This window comes from Photinus pyralis, unplaced genomic scaffold, assembly GCF_008802855.1.
Source record: "Photinus pyralis isolate 1611_PpyrPB1 unplaced genomic scaffold, Ppyr1.3 Ppyr1.4_LG1, whole genome shotgun sequence".
Lineage (NCBI taxonomy): Eukaryota > Metazoa > Arthropoda > Insecta > Coleoptera > Lampyridae > Photinus > Photinus pyralis.
Window position 1 is genome coordinate 28,985,962 of NW_022170249.1, and position 17,762 is coordinate 29,003,723.

At 34.7% G+C, this 17,762-nt stretch overlaps 1 protein-coding gene across 1 annotated transcript; it reads left to right on the forward strand.

Annotated features, from left to right (window-relative positions):
- Positions 1 to 4,130: 4,130 nt before the first annotated feature.
- Positions 4,131 to 17,487, forward strand: LOC116177642 (sodium/calcium exchanger 3-like; the record flags this gene model as incomplete). The annotated part of the gene is given in 4 exon segments (XM_031496666.1): positions 4,131 to 4,329; positions 6,140 to 6,298; positions 14,874 to 15,045; positions 15,099 to 17,487. Coding segments are annotated over 4 exon segments (735 nt in total), but the record flags the coding sequence as incomplete, so codon positions are not given.
- Between the last annotated feature and the right edge of the window lie 275 nt (positions 17,488 to 17,762).

The window sequence follows — 17,762 nt, forward strand, 5'->3', positions numbered from 1 at the left end:
GGCGTTTGATTTTCCTATATCCCAAGTGCCTATGTATCAAATTTCGTTTAAATTCTTCCATAAATAAAAAAGTTGGCACTGCGCATGCGCAAAACCAAATTTTGAAATTGGCGTTTGATTTTCCTTTATCCAAGTGCCTATGTATCAAATTTCATTCAAATACTTTTATAAGTAAAAAAGTTTGCAATTCGTGATAAATGGTCGAGATGCGAAAAGGGCACTGTGACTTTTGAATCGATTCGACTCAACTTTTGGCATTGCGTATTATATGGCTAAAGCTATGCCCATATTGAATTTCATGCAATTCAGTTCATAACTAACGGAGATGTAAAAGCAATCGAACATTTCTAAACAAAGTTATCGTTCACACGGACAGATAGATGGACAGACAGACAAAGGAACAGACGGAGAAACCAACCGGCAGGCGACAGATAGCAATGCAAAATTATAAACGATCTCTAGGATCGTTAATAAACGGCAAAAGTGTAAAATTATGGAACATGTAAAAAACGGTTTTTTGTTTTTTTTACAATAACTTTTTTTGTAAGCGGTACAGAAAAAATTCCTTCCTTGGTACAAGACTCGACACCATAACGAACCAAATAGCGAAAAAAGTAGAACAATAGCTCTTAAGATAAAGAACTAGTAGCGTCGCAAAGTTAGCGGACGGACGGACGGACGGACGGACAAAGTGGCCACAATAGCGCATTTTTTTTTATTTTTGTGGAAATGCGCTAAAAAGAAAATAGCAACGGAGAGAAGAAAGACACCGTTATTTAAGGTGGTAGTAAAATTGACAAATCAAGTGTCGAACTTGAAACGAGCGACGGAATCCTGATATTATATTAAAGATACGTTACATCAAAATTCACTCCGCAATAAAAAAAAAATACACCCTGGTTTTGTGTGTAAGACCCGAAGAAGTCTGCAATATCTAAATGTACAAAAACGGTTTTTTGTTTTTTTTGCAATAACTTTTTTTGTAAGCGGTACAGAAAAAATTCCTTCCTTGGTACAAGACTCGACACCATAACGAACCAAATAACGAAAAAAGTAGAACAATAGCTCTTAAGATAAAGAACTAGTAGCGTCGCAAAGTTAGCGGACGGACGGACGGACGGACGGACTACTAACCTCTCTAAACAATTCACCTCCCTAAAAGTCCTGTTTATTAGTCGTCTCTTACGACATGCAGTTTCATAAGCAATCTTGTTATTTGTTTCTCTCCCTGCACCAGGAAATACCAAATAACCGTGAACATAGCCAAAGAATAATTGATAAAAAGAAGAAATTCTTAAATGAAAATACAAAATCTCTCATCCATCAGATGGGCTCGTTTTTTTTACAACCCGCACGCTAGTAAAGGTAGGTGCATGCAATGAGGTAAAAAATGACCCTGTTCTGTTGTGACGGAAATACACGTTTTGAAGCACCAGGCTCAGGCATCCGAATCAAGTAAAATCTCGATGATGTCGGTCGGTCTGTCTGTCTCTCTGTATTCTCATTTCCGGCTAAACACCTGAACCAATTGGAACCAATTTGGTACACATATTCTTAGACATAAAAGGAAAATCTGAAAAGCTGTTGGGCAGAGTATCTCAAAGTAACAAAAAACTGTTAATGTTTGACGTTTTTCCATATTATGGGTAAACTATTGCATCGAATGGAACTAAATTTTGTACATACGTTCTATAATAGGGGTTGGACGAACCTTCATACCCTGAATTAATCCATTAGTGGCCAAAGTATTTGTATAAGAGATGAGAGTTTGTTGGTTCCGCAATTAGAGAAACAATTTGAAAGGATAAAACCAAAAACGTTTAGTGGCGATACAAACAACATAAATATTAGATGTAAAAAGATGTACACTATACCAAGATTTTCCAAAGATTATTTAATTATAATACAGGGTGCCCATTATGTATGGAATATCGTATATATCTCGGTAAATATCGAATGTATACAACATTTTTCTATAAGAAAGTTGTTTAACATTTTATTTCCCATAATAATAATAACATTCAGTTGTTTTTATTTCAGAAAACAAATGAGTAACGATAAAAACAATGGAATTTTTTTAATTTGCAGTGCATCTTTTCATTAGGCAACATATTTATACCCTTATTCAAAAAAAATTTGAAAAAAAATTATTATAATTTGATCAATAACATTAATCCACATATCCCACATCAAAATAAAACAAATGAACTTGTACGTTTATTATTAAACCTTGAAGACCATACGAAATTAGCAGTAAAATGGTTTTCATCGTAATGAATGGTCAAAATGTTCACCATTAAATGCAAGGCAGTAGCATAACCTATCACAAAAGGCTTGAAATAAAAATTAAATTTTTTCTACACGTATGCTAACGTGGTACGCCATTGAAAAGAGAAAAAATATAAAAAAATTCAATTGTTTTTCGTTATTAAGCGGCAGAGCAAAGCGATGAAAGCTTTATAGGGGAGTCGGTGGTGTCCGTCTGTCCGTCTGTCCGTGAGCACGATAACTGTCAAACGCTTGAACCGATTTGGTTCAAACTTTGCACAGTTCACCTATATGGCACAAGTAGTAATCCTATTGAAAATGGGTAAAATCGAATGACCCCTTGGGGCCACGCCTCTCTGTCTCTGCCAAACGCTTGAACCTATTTAGTTCAAACTTTGCACAGTTGACCTATATGCCACATGTAATAAGCCTATTGAAAATGGGTCAAATCCAATGACTCCGTGGGGTCACGCTTCTCTGTCCCTGCCAAACGCTTGAACCTATTCGGTCGAAACTTTGCACAGTAGACTTATATGCCACATGTAACAAGTCTATTGAAAATGGGTCAAATCCAATGACTCCAGGTCACACGGAGATGCTCTACCGCTTTTTTAAACGCTCTTTATAGGTTTATTCATTTGTTTTCTGAAATAAAAATATTGGAATGTCGCCTTATGGGAGTAAAATGCTAAACAACTTTCATATAAAATTTTGTATACAGTCAATATTTATAGAGATACATACTACCTATATTCCATACATAATGGGCAGGGGGAGTTTTTAACTCGCTTGCGTATGAATTGAAAAAGTCTACAGTAAAACAATTTGAAATAATAATAATAATAATAATAATGACTTTATTTGGACACACTATGACAAATATATAAACAATACCAATATTATACATACAACTTGGCGTCCAAAAGGCGAAGTTCACTAAGAGGCATGCAGCCCTTTGTGCTCTTCCACTTAACCCGAAAACGATGTTGTATGAGAGCCAGTTATGATTTAGTGGCCTCTTAATATCACCTTCGCACCGCGATTGAGTATATTATTGTAACATAAATTTCATTACGTACTTTATTTATTTACAAGTAACTAACAATAAATTTATGACAGTCTTGAAATAAATTGATTTATAACAATTAAAGTAGGTATTATTTATCACTCACATGACATGCACAATTTATATCTGCGCGAACTATTTAGGTAATACAGCGACTTGGAAATTGGGACTGACTCGAAACACAATTAGATTTACTTTTACAGTGATATTCATTTGCGAATGCGTGCGCATGAATTATTTTGGTTGCATAAAATTAGGCGTATTTCAGAAAAGATTTTGTCATTTAAAAGTAGATATAGGAAATCCCTATGTCCACTTCTAAATGAATACCACTGTATATCAAACCACATTCTCAGAATGTTGTAGAGCAAACACGACATTTCTCCCCGAAGGATTGCGTCACATTCGCCTTCGCTCTTTATCGCCCATGACTAATCTTTCACGTTGCCTCGATGTCTACCGGGATTTCTGGAATATTCGCTACAATATGAGCATTCAAATATCATCTGTTAATCTGTTAGTTTTACAAGTTCGTAGCTTGCCTTGACGTTAACCGCTAATAAGAAATGGAAGTGTTAACGGTTTTATTGTTGCTTACGAATTTTTATAGCACGACCATGGTAAACCTACGACATTGCGAGAGAATAAATTAAAAATCAGTTTTTATAATTTAGATTTAGTAAGATTAGATAGGTTTCTCTCTGTTTTTTTGTTTTTATGCCGTAACTGTAAATTAAAATGACAATTACAATGGCAGATTGCACCAAAAGTAATGGAAATTCTCTATTATTTGCAGAATACTGTTGATAAATTAGTTCAGCGAGCGAACGCCTCATTATTAATAGGAACTTCATCATGGAAGGAGCAATTTATAGAAGCTTTAACTGTTAGCTCAAGTAATGAGGAAGAGGAAAAAGTACCGTCCTGTTGCGATTACTTCTTGCATAGTATTACGTTATTTTGGAAAATTCTGTTCGCATTTGTTCCTCCAACTGGTAAGTCTATTTATTATATTTTTTTTATTAAAAATTGTTTGAATGCCAAGCAGATGTCGATTATGTAATACCCTTCATATATAAATGATGTTTATCATGTGTTTATCGATGTGGGCAAACTTTCAAGAACATAAAACTCTTTTTTATATTTCACATGGTCGATTTTGCCGAAACACGAAACGGAGAATTAGAAGCCTTTCTAGTTGCCCGTCGATTTTCACATAGCAAGTGATCGTGTTGTGCAACAGACAGACTGCGCAAAAAGAACGTTCCTGGGAGCGCTTATATAGGTCTATCATATCTTTAGTTGCTTATATATTGAACGGTTCTGAATGTTCTACAATAAACACGTCGTTTTTCTCGGAAGAATTGCCACACATCCGCTTTCGCTCTTATTGCGGATGAATAACCTCGCCTCGATGTCTGTCGGGATTTCTGGAATGTTCGCTACAATGCTTGATTAGCAGTAAGAAGTTCATATTTCTTGCCAAGTTCTTCAGCCAGTAAATGCAGCTTTGAAGAACACAGTATAATGCGGATAACTCTTGTACAGTATTTAAAATTAATGGAAAGTATCCCGTGGTAGACACATCAGGATCAGAATTCATTTCTTTCCTATTAAATTACGTCCAGCAGATTTTTGGTTCACTTTTCGGCTCTAGAACTGACCAAAGTCAGGCACTCTACCCTGCAATCCAGCACTGCTCTTGACACTTCCTCGTATTTTTAAAAGGATTAGAAAAATCCCACCAAGATTCATCTACTGGCTCATTCAAGTGCGGTTCATGAATCGCCAAATTAGCCGCCATTTTGTATATCTCGCGTCTGGTCGAGATTTCGCTTTGGCAACATAACAAGCATGACACTGATTGTCAAAAAGTAATATGAAACGCTCCTCCAATTTCCATGTTTCGAAATATCGACTAGTCTATATGCAAATTGCTAAGTAATTTCAGGCCACGTAATCGGATATTAAATCACAAAAACAACAAACCAGAAATCGACCATTTAAATTTAATCCCCAAACGTATCTCTGTATCTTTCGATGTTGGTTAAATTGGGGCAAAATTGATCAATGTGAAGCTGCTTTCTATAATGAAAACAATCTTTCATTTTTTATCAGATTGAACTTCGCTAGAAAACTAGAAGAAATAGAGGGTTTAGATTACGACAGGAGACGTTTGTGGTAGTAACCGCCGTCGTCACGTCTCTTTGAAAGCAACGGCAAAGGGATTAAAAGAACGCTCTAATGCCTTGAATGAGAGAATAAAGTGCGAAATAAAGGTCGAATATTTCAGAATAGAGCTGTTTGCGATACTTTTTATTTCTTGAAAGAGAAAGTTATCTCGCGACGAGTAGCCCTAATTCTAAATGAAAGGTTTTTTTTTAATGAAAAATGCATACAAGGTTTTTCTTGCAAACCTTCGCACGCAAGGTATAAGTCGATCGTGTAAGTTAGATTGCCATCACAAATTCTAAATTGACGACTAAGCGTAGGTATACGTTATTTAGAACACCCAAAGGAAAATTTTAGATCAATACATCGTAAGTATATAAACTCCTATGTCAAGAAAATGACTAGGTATAACTATTTCTACTATGCAATTGTTTACACACTCCTTGTTGCTTGCCATCGGTAACTGAAAGTGATATAAGACTCTGGTAATAATCAGAAACTTAAAATTAAAAGGTAGACCAAGATGTGAACTTCATCAAAATCGATACCTACGCGCTTTTACATTCCACGAATCGCGAATACAAACTTAGTTTTCCTCAGCTACACTTGAATACATCTAATGTCTTGTTTCAGATATTGCCAAAGGATATTTATGTTTCGTGATATCCATCCTAGGTATAGGTGTCGTAACTGCCGTAATTGGTGATGTAGCATCTCATTTTGGAGCAACGTTAGGGATAGAAGATTCAGTAACGGCAATTATGTTTGTGGCGCTGGGTACCAGCATACCAGGTAACTTCTGAATTTCTAACCCTTTATTAAAGCTCATAAAAAACCATAAATTTGTGTGAGGAACGCCAACCTAAGAAAGACAGATAGCGAGCAGGGGTGCTTTAATTATTTCTAATTTAGCTACCCGCTTTTACGCGTCTTCGTAGTCTACGTTGATAAAACTTTCTCGTGTATAAAAAATGGATGGCTTAAAATGTACTTTGGCCATTAAACGCATATAATCGTTACGTTTCACACGGCTAAGGTTTACGCAGACATCAACAATTATAAATTAGAGCGTTTAATTTTGGATGCTTACGTTTTCTTATAAACAGGGAGTTGGGAATAACGATTTTCATGTGAAATTGAAGTAAAATTTAATCGGCTGCCTACCTACCTCCCTTTCGAGGAATTCTGTATAACGTTGTCAACACGCAAGAGTTCCCTCGAAATATTATGCTAATCAAGTTTGACCTATAGCTAAGCACAACAAAAAAATTAATATCTGGTAAACATTTTCAATTTTCTCCATTGTGCTGTGTGTAGGTCCTAAGGGTACACATATTGTTCAGTTTAAATTTACAGAACAAAAAAGGTTGAGGCCTTTTTGTGGGGGATTTACACAAAGCTCGCATAAACGAGGGATCTCGCAAATTAGAAGAGATAGATTAAATCGGAAAAATTGCAGTTTTACGAGCGTAATCTAATGGTTTTTCTTTTAATGTATGTCTAGATATTTGGTACCTACACACCCTGAAAGCGATAGCGCTAAGCTAGGAACGCCTATCCAGTTGTATAAAGGATGTAGAATTATGGGAAAGGCCCTGGAAAACTTTCAATTGCTTAAGAGTCTTCTTTACCTAAGCGCAACCTTTTTACATTATAGTGTATAGATGATTATAGCTGCAAGAGATAAGATGATATTCTTGCTTTGTCAACTCCTGTCTTGGTCCTTAGTTAGTTCCCACTGACACTCTGCAGCGGCGCCACTTGTTACACTCAAATTGTTGATTTAACGCCCGCCAAGATACAGACTTTATTTACAAAAATTATGATTTCATTTTTTGGGGTCATGTTTAGAAGTAACTTATCTAAAAAACTGTCGGTTTACTTTTTCCATAAATCGTCTTGATCGAGAGTAAAAAAATAAAACAGATTAGCGCAATAATCGGTGCGAAACATCTAATCTTTAAACATTCGGTATTAAGTTGCTATAAACTTTTTAAAAAAAATAGTCCGAACATTTTGTAGATAAAGGTCTAAATTTATAAAATAGTTCTTAAAAAAATTGTTTTTGGAAAAACAAATAGAGTTTTTGTGGCGGGCGCTCTTATGGAAATTTACATTGGATGCAGTGGGTACAGAAGACTCCGAATGTCCTGAAAAGCATTTATAGAGCACGGAAATTCAATGTTTCAGAGCTTTTTAGATCTTACAGGTGCTTCCGAGACCATTTTAGACCATTACTAAATCCCATGGCCTTCCCTATGGAGGATCAGCCTAGAAAGGTTGACAAACGTTTAGAAAAACGGCAAAACAACCCTGGGAAGTGCTTAAGAAAGTCCGTGCCTAAAAAGTTCCGAAAAGGCCCAGAAAACTATGATAGGGCATGGTGTTGGTATACAGAGAGCTTTGGAAGGGCTTGGAAAGCTTTGAAAGTGTACGTGCACACAGTACGCGATAATGTACTATAAATTCCATGATATCTGGAATGCCTGGCATTGGCAAAGGCAGAGGTTTCAGAGCAACTACATTGTTATTTATTCTTCTAAGTTGCGGCATAGCATCATACCTCATGGCACAGATAATTTGTGCTCATGGTAGCGCTTATCGATCAAAAAAGATGCTTTAAAGGCACTCGGTTGGTCTAGAAAAGGTATAGAATAAGTATAGATTTTTTTAATTTTTTAAAACCGTATTAACTTAGTAAATAGTTGCATATAAGGTAGTAGTAGCATGCTATTTTTATAGATGCTTTCTTTTTTGGTAGATGATTAATGTGGAGGGGGCTTTTTACACATAAACATTTAACGGTCGCCTGATATACATTCAAAATCTACGCTATTTAATGCAAGAAGAATCAAGCCCTTAGAGAATTTCGCCGAAATATTGCATTTTCCCTTTGTAGGTACCTTCCTCCAACATTTTCAAGATATTCACAATTAAGTTTTGACATCGCCGATAGATGTGTCTCGTCTAGACGTTCTTTCTGCCCTTTGAGAGTATTTGCACTGAAAGTTCACCAACATACGTCTCGTCCAGACATTTAATTTTGCCTTTGAATCTGTGTAAGATGTGTCGAGTACTTTTTTCTTTAGAAATGAAAAATATATACTATTCCATTAACAGTTTTTTGTATTTTTTTATACAAGGTGTGTAAACGGTTTACTCACCGTAGGGATTTCAATGGTAATTTTATTATGTTGTAATACTTTCTCCCCTAATTATTTTACAGCAAAGTTGAAAATAAGTTTTTTGTACATTGTAAGCTTTTGCCTCTATTAATGTGCCCATTTGTAATTTTTGTGGTGGGAAATCGGAGAAATTAAGGAAATTACACATTATAATTATAAATCGAATTTTTGTTTTTGCGGTATGCCAAATTGAAAAATAATAAATGAGGACATGAACAGGCGCAGAATTTTTCAAGTCATAAAGGAACCTATTCACAAGTTTGCTCTAAATTAATTAGGACAGGAAATATTTCGATATAGAGAAATTAGCGTTGAAGACTCTATGGGGCGTAAACCGTTTCTACACCCTGGACGCACAGTCTGTTCAAAATAAATCGGCATCTATTGCTAACTGTCTTAGTTGTGGAGTTAGAAATACGGTTAGGTACATTATCAAAATTGTGTATTTTTCTTCTACCGAATCCGAATAAAACAACATTGCAATAAGGGAATGCAATTCCGCAGTAAAATCTCAATCCCGGTATTTGCGGGATCACGCAAAATTTTAAATAAATTGGCAAATAAGCAATTTTGAGCGATTAACTTCTGTATTAAAATTAATCGCTTATCATCACAATATTCAACAAAAAAGTACCTTCAGTCTAACTTAGAACTCAAAAAAATCACCCCTAAAGCGCAAAAAGGTGAACTTCTAAAGTGCCTCAAAAATCATAGTACACTTTTAACGAAAAAAATTACCAATTATTTTAAAAATAATTTTCCCGTTATGCGTTTCATTAACAAAGCAAACAGAGTCGTCCCCTTGGTCCATTTATGTGCGGTATTTTTGCATTCCCTAATCGCAGTGTTCCGATAATATAAAAAATTCGACTTTTTTATTTGGAATACCCTATATATTATTACCTCACATGACAGCTTATTAAATTCTCTACAGAAGTACTTGATGCACCATAGCCAAAATACATCAAATACTTAACTAAGATTTTTGAATTATTTTCATTTGGACCTCGTTATCCATGAAAATGATAAAACTACATAACATAGTACCTAGGTACCGGATGTACTGTGATGGAGTAATAGGTAAGTTAATTTATTTTATTGAGTGGGGACGAATGATGAATATTGATTGAAAGGGAGTGAGTATGAATCGAGGAATGAATGAGTATAGTGAAACGTAAGAATTACAGTACCTAGTTAATATGACTAACACAGTAGGATATATTAACAAAATAAGAATAATAGGTGAAGAAAATTGTAGGTATAAAAATAACTTACAAGTTACAATAGATAAGTTAAAGAAGGTGTTCAGTTTCCATTTTTTTAGTACATTTTTGAGACCTTTTTAACACTGAATTGGAAGCTTTGGCCTGTGAGCCAATTGAATTAATTATTCGGTGAATAGAATTTTCTAAATTTATGACGTTGTTTTGCGCATATAATTTTCTTTTACCCAAAATCGTCCTGAAACCTTCATTTTCATGCCTACTTTCTGTCAGGAAATTTTAGTTTCCATGACAGAGGCAGAGCACACTACGTATCCTGCCGCTTGTCACTTTACTCGCCGCACCTGTCACTTTATCGGCCACACTGTCACTTTACCGGTCGCATGTTTGACATTTCCAAATGTCTATAATGACTCCTGTCATCACTGACAGATTGACGTTAATCAAAAGTTCTATATAAAAATTGAAATTTTATATTAAAAAAGATTTCGGGTAAAATTTAATACAAAACTCATCAGTAAAATGTCATTACCTGACTCGAAAATTAAAGTACTCGGCCCCAAAGGGGCCTCGCCCGTAATGTATCATTTTCCTGACTTTTATGTAAATAACTATTTTTACACAGCCCAAAGAAAGAAATCCAGAAGGGTTAGATCTGGTGAACGCGACGGCCATCAAACGTAGTGCTCATGCACCATCAGCAATTCTATCAAAGTTGTGCGGCGGCACCCCATCTTGTTCTAAGTACGTAACTTTTCGACTTTGCACTAATATCGTCCAAAAAGTTCGTCTGTTATTAAATTGAGGTATCTTTCGCCATAAAACCGGGTCAAATAATTTTTCTCCCCATAATACCACAGCACATGTTGATATTAAATTTTCGTTGTGGATCACTTGGATTCGTAAGGATCTCGAGACCAATAGTACATATTTTTCCTTGTACATAGAACATGAAGAAATAACAGACCTTTTGTTATAAATGTAACTACGAACTTACAGTTATTTACTTATTTCTAAAAATGAAAATATGTATTACTAAATCAATCGAAAATTTTAATTGTTTCACCTTCTAAAAGCTGTAACTTTTTTAATTTTTGACCTAGTTATCTAAAAATTAAAAAAAAAGATGGCGAACATTTTTCTTACATTTACCATAGTCATTGAATAAGCACCTTACAGAAGTATAATGCCCGTGTTAATTGATGAAATAAGAAAATCTGCCCAGGATTCTGTCGTCCCTCTGTTGTAGGCGAAAGTGAACCACAAATTTAAAGCTAGTTACCGACTTTGCAGATTTCTTTACTTCTTTAAAATTCCAACGTTGCCAGATTTTTGGCAAGCGCTTTGAGTTTGAATAAACTAGATTAAAATATTGAATAATTCAATGCCAATAACAATTTTATTTAAGGGAGGATCAATCTGAAATGTAAGATCATAAGGAACAATAAATAAAGTAAAAAATGTAGTTTAATCTAATAAGAAAACAACAAGAACTGTTCTAAGGACCATTATCTTTACATAATAAACAATCAAACTTTACCTAGCTCCATATAAGGATCTGGTAATTTTAGGCACATTAATGACCTCAGTAATTAATTTCAGATTTAATGTTAGAATGCGGACTTTCATTATAAGTAATTACTAAGTAGGTAGGGTGGTACCATTGAAGAAGTATAACCATTGAATAAGCACCTTATGGTCAATGGTCCAGGCTATATAACATTTTTCGACAAAAAAAATTAGTTACCGGTTCAAACCGGGTTTTTCATGCAGGTGAAATGATTAGAATTTAGGGAAAAATAATTAAAACAGCTGAATTTTTCCGCTGATGAAATCCCGGGGGTTGAAAGAGGTGGAAAGTAATGTTTTGCAATTTGTGGCAAAACTACTAATTTTAGGCTGAAATGTTCAATATAAAAGTTATAGAGAATAAAAAAATCAACGACTTTTGTATCTGCACTATTTTCACATACCCTCCGATTTTCCTAAAAAAACCGGAAAAGCTGTTTTTTCGGTTTTTATTATATTTGCGAAAAAAAGTCGTAGGGGTTTTGGAGAAAACATAGCTTGTTTTATGATAAAAAAGGACAATTTTGGGCCCGTAAAACCACCTCGTCTTCAAGGGGATGAAAAATCTATTTTTTTCCATCGTACAGACGTGACCGGGGTAGCAAAATTTTTGGGAAGAGTTATATTTTAATAAACGAAAGTAAAAAATATTATTCCTATAGAAAAACTTCCAAAAAATCGCCAAAAACTGGAAAAACTGTTTGAAGATATACACGGTTTTTGAAATGATAAATCAACGTGTTGGATGTTAATAAAAGATTTTTTCGAAATTTGTCTTCTTGCTTCTCTTTAATGTTCCTAAAATATTTTCTTTTTTCCTAGTACCCAACTGCCTCAATTCAAACATCTTTATTATTTTTGCGTCACAAAAAAGAGGCAACTTTAACCACCTTATTAATTGTAAATTGCACAAAACTTTAAAATGGATTTACGAGGATCTTAAGTCAAACGTGACGTATAAAAGGAATATCACTAACATCAATAATAAATAATTCAATTAATAAAACGGACTAGGTACCTACCGAAATACTCGGTGCAAAAACATAAAATAAAATAAAGCTACTTTTCGATATAACAAAGAAAAATATGACAGCACTGTTTAACTCTGATAAACAAGGAAAACAATTAAACAAAGGGCCCCTAAGTATAACTGGTTTCCCTGTTTAAAATAGTCCTTATTTACCGCCCGAGGCCAAATATCTTTCAATATTTGTGGTAATTAACCACTTTGCAGTGTACGCAACACACCTTACACCAATTTCATGTTTTCCTATGTAGTTATACTTCTTTAAGGTGCTTATTCAATGCCATAGTGGGTTCCAAGTAGCATTTTTGAAAATGGGGGGGGGGGGGGTCTACCTTTCATGGTATTCTAATGAAATGTCTCTTCGAAATGAATTGGTTTGTAGAAACTATAACTATCCTGCGCGACTCTTTTTCGAGATCAATAAGTGGCCGGCGGCGGGGGGAGGAGGTAGAAATTAATTTTATTTTTCATGGTATTCTAATGAGAGGTCTCAACAAAAGAAACGGTTTTCTACCAACTATCGTACTTTTTTCTGAAGTTTTATCCTTGATGGTACTCTAATGAAAGGTCTCTACGAAATTTCTACCCACCATAGTCCTTCTCCTCGAACCCTTGTCGTGATCGGATATAAATTATATCTCAAGAATTGATTATGGGAGTGGTGATGTCAAAACTTTAAAAGCAAATATCTCCAAAACGGTGTGCCGGAGGAAAGTATCCACAAAGGCAAAATGAATTGTGTGGACGAGACATATATATTGGTGAAACCACGCTCACGCGCATCCCTATTTAATTTCGTTGTATGAATTTTGAGCGTACCTTGAGTGGAGCATGATAATTGCCAAATGTACCATGTACCTACCGTTTGTGTCTTCACTGAAGAACCACAATTACCGCGTAACCGAGTGAAGAAGGCTACAGCTTCGTACCTTCGTGGTTAAGAAAAAGCGAAAGTGGAGAGTATTTCAACAAGTAGCGAGAAGGTGATTACTGAGGATGCTTTAATGCGTACGACACAATGTGGTCGAGTGGTGAGCTGCCCTAGACATTATGAGTAATACAAGTAGGGTTAATTTCGTATAATATGTTTTGTATGTGGTTAAGTCTTTTAGTCTCAAGGTGGGAAAATGTAAGAAACGAAAAGAATTTATGTAGTAGGTAGGAGAACAAGTTAACGATCCGTCAGTAAAAGTATAAATATAAGGTTTCATTAACGTATAACTAGCGCGGTTAGCCTGGTGTATACTTTTTAAATTAGCGCAGGGGTTCTTTGAGTTGGTAAGCTCTCAGTGACTCAAGAAACTTTAATTAAACGACAGCTGGCGAGATTTTTCATGTAGATAAAACTATGAAATAAAACATTACGCGGTAATGTAAATTAAATAAAAAGTAGTATACCTACTATCCCTAACATAGCAATTATTGTTACAAGTAAGTTAAAACACATCCGATCTCAAAGAAATTAAAAAAAAAACTAAAAACCGTCGATGAACACTGTGAAGAAGACGGTAAAGACGTTTTATACAAACCAGAAGTAACCGAAGCCCTAGATCACCTAAAAACCTATGGGAAGATAACTTAAACTGTCAGTTATGGATATACATTTAACAATGTTTCATTTATTTTCTGTTTTTAATTTCATTTGTAGCAAATTGATTCATCTCCAAGTATAATTTTTATTTTTAAATTTCCATGTTTTCCGGTGCGTTTCCAAGAAAAGTTCTCCTTTGACTGGATAATACTGTATTGCCGTTGTTTTGATTGAATATAGATTTTTGTTCTATTTGCATTGCTAATAATGGAATATAAAGCAAAATAAATTAGACCGTCCTTCCTACATTGGGTTACGCTGTTGTCGAGACAAAATAATTAATCATTTTGCATGTAAGAATTAATAATCGCAAAAAAGCTACTAAACAAATCTCTAGATTCCATAGTTTGCAGTGTCGAAAACGCGCTTCTATACAAAATAATAATAGCTATGGGTAAATAGAATATTGTTGACTTCCGTATTATTATCCGATGCTCAGATCGTGTTAATTGTGAAAAAATAAAGAGTCACTAAAGACCCAGTCCTAATAATATTTAACATACGGATTTGAATAACCAATAACAAAAAAGTTTCTGGTATGCTCCGATTGATCAGAGTTCTGATTTTAAGCATTCATTATAAGTCTATTGGGGTTAAAGGGTTTTTAATCATCCCCATTCCCACTAGACATGCAGACGCTTCTGCTTTTCAACCACGATTTCCAATTTCCTGTTCGATGCCTTCGCGCAAACTAGGTTTCAGGGCTTTTCCATTACGTAATATAAGGGCGTTCATTTGCTCGAAATGTTTATGCCTAATGTTTTCTTTCTAGATACGTTCGCAAGCAAAGTAGCTGCCACCCAAGATAAACATGCGGACGCGAGTATAGGAAATGTGACGGGAAGTAACGCCGTAAACGTTTTTCTGGGAATTGGCGTCGCATGGTCCATAGCTGCCATTTACCACGATGTACACGGAAATATATTTAGAGTCAATCCTGGAAAGTGAGTTACTTTGGTGTTTGAAGAAAATTAATGCAATTTTTTTTTCGTTTCAGCCTCGCATTTTCGGTTACAATATTTTGTTCAGAAGCTGCCATTACGATAGTGGTGTTATTACTGCGACGAACACGTTTCGTAGGCGGCGAATTAGGAGGACCGACATGTATCAAATATATAACATCTGCATTTTTATTTTCGCTTTGGATATTCTACCTCGTTATGTCAACGTTAGAAGTATACCATGTTATCCATGGGTTTTAAGTAGATTTTAGGTATTAAAATTGTGTTCAAATTACGAGACCAATCATGAATTCGTACGTTTTGCCAAATTCTGTCTCCAGCTCTTAGCTTTACTGTTATTATCTCAAACCCCGCCCTATACTTCAGGTCCTCTCAGAATATTTCACTGTTTATTATAAAGTTCAGTCTTCAGCTGTTGATTTTTTACCACTTCTAAGAGAATACGCAATTTTTCAGAGCGTCATTAAAATACAACGTACAATATTTTGTACCCATTGAGTTAATGATGTGTAAGCTCCTAATGGGCCGGGAAACAGTTTCCGTCTCAAAGCGTAAATATTCCTCCTGCTTACTGTTTGTAATAAGAAAACCGGTAAGCTGCACTAATATTTATTCTATAAACGATTTCATTGTACTTTCCGAATACAACGTTTTATTTTATTTGGATAGTTATACCAAAACAAATCGGAGAAAAACTTCTGATAGTACCAATGCTTAAACAATTTTAAAATTCCATTCCTGAAACGATATTGTGCCGTTATGCCATCTCATAGTCTAATAATTTGACGAAAACAGCGAAAGAAACACTGATTGGTCTCTTAGTGTAGTAAGAATTACGTTGCCCTAATTCAGAACTGCCGGTTCTATAAGTACCTTTTAGGAAGAAATAGTATAATTCAATAATCGGGTTGAAAACGAATGCTTAGTATAAACGTTTGATTATACCCTTGTCGCTGCTTTATCATTGGTTGAACCACCCTCGTGTAAAAATAAAGACGTTAACCCCTTATCACATATTTAACAAATTGGCTTTTTATAAGTTGTTTGTTGTTTGGTAATTAATTTTATTTTTGTTGATCATTAATCACAGCTCGGACATCAATCTTCTTTCATAAAACCGAGGGGTTTTTGGCTGTGGGTTTTCCTTCAAGCGATTATTGGATCAATACAATACAAAACCGGCCTTAAATCTGACGATAGAATATGACAAAGAGAATTTTTATATAATTGTATGTAGGTACATACAGTAAGTTGTTATGTATTTGTTTGTATTAGATTTATTAGGTAGCTGTCAAATTCAATTGGTATTTATGTGATCCCTTACAAAAAGTATGAGGGCACAGTATTCAAATTGAACAAGAAAGAAATAAAATATGTATCTGTGGTGGACCTATACAACTTGACCAAAATCTGTAGAGTCATTCCTATATAACATTCGTCTTTTTCAATGTCTTCCTTCTTTATCTTTTTTTATTATTTTCCTTCTCATTCACAACGACTTATTTACAGGAAAAAATCAAAGTGTGATAACATCAAAGACCAAAGTAGAATGTACTTAAAAGTCTCAATTTCGATTTGTAAATTTTGTATCTAGCAATGCTTTCTGTACTTAGAGGATTTTGCGAATGTACGCTTTGACATTTAGGCCTAATTGAGTTTTCCTTACAAGCAATGTTTATTTCTAGTACAGTCCAGTGGATGCTATGGCACATAAGCACCCACTCGTACTATTTCGTTAAAAACGCATGGATCTCTCCAAATTTAAATGGTTGAGGGATCTCTATGCGTATAATCGATACATGATGCTTTTAATAACTACAGCACTGGTTAAAATAAACATTTATCTATACTACAAAGAGTGTTCTTTGCCATGCCTATTTAGTACAATAGATAATCTATAGCTGCTGTATCTTACAGCTCGATCTTAAACTGAAATTCGTCCGGATACTTCTTCACATTATTTTAGCGTGAATGTATTTAAATGTTTAAGATAGCTGTATGTACGGCTTATAATTTTCGAAACATTACAAATTTCGAATCGCTATTAGTGTAATCCCCCACGTTTCTCTATGTATCTATCCTGTCTACTAGGAAATAGTTTCCATTTTTCATGTATCTTTGGCTAATGTTATTGAAAGGTGTATGTCTTTCTATGTAATCTTTGGCAAAATGTGGTAAATTTTTGACGTTCACTCAAAATTAATTTCATTGCCTACACAAAAGCGTATAGATATACATTTTATCCGTCTTCTTAGCGTGTTTGAAAGTTATTGTAACGGCTATACCTACTTATACCAACTTATTTAGGCATAACATATCTTGGGCATTTCAATGCAGGCCAAACGTACCAATAGATAGTAGGCGGTTGCTAAATTGTTGTTGACAAAATGTTAAATATTGAGTTAAATTAAAACATGAAGAATATTTATTGAAATTAAATAAATATATATTTAAGATAACCGTTGCTTGTTTTCAGTTGGTATTCTGTTACAGATTGCTTGTACGTTAAATGGCTTTTGAATGCTTCAATTCTTTAAGGATAACCAACACCATCATTCCAGTGATTCTCTTCAACAAGATAAGGAAGCGATACGACTAGTTCAATGAAATCTTAAAGATATGAAGCTGACACAGGCTTCGACTGTTCCACGTTTTACTTTGCAAAACAGCTACTGAGAAAATAATTCACGGGAGGGGAG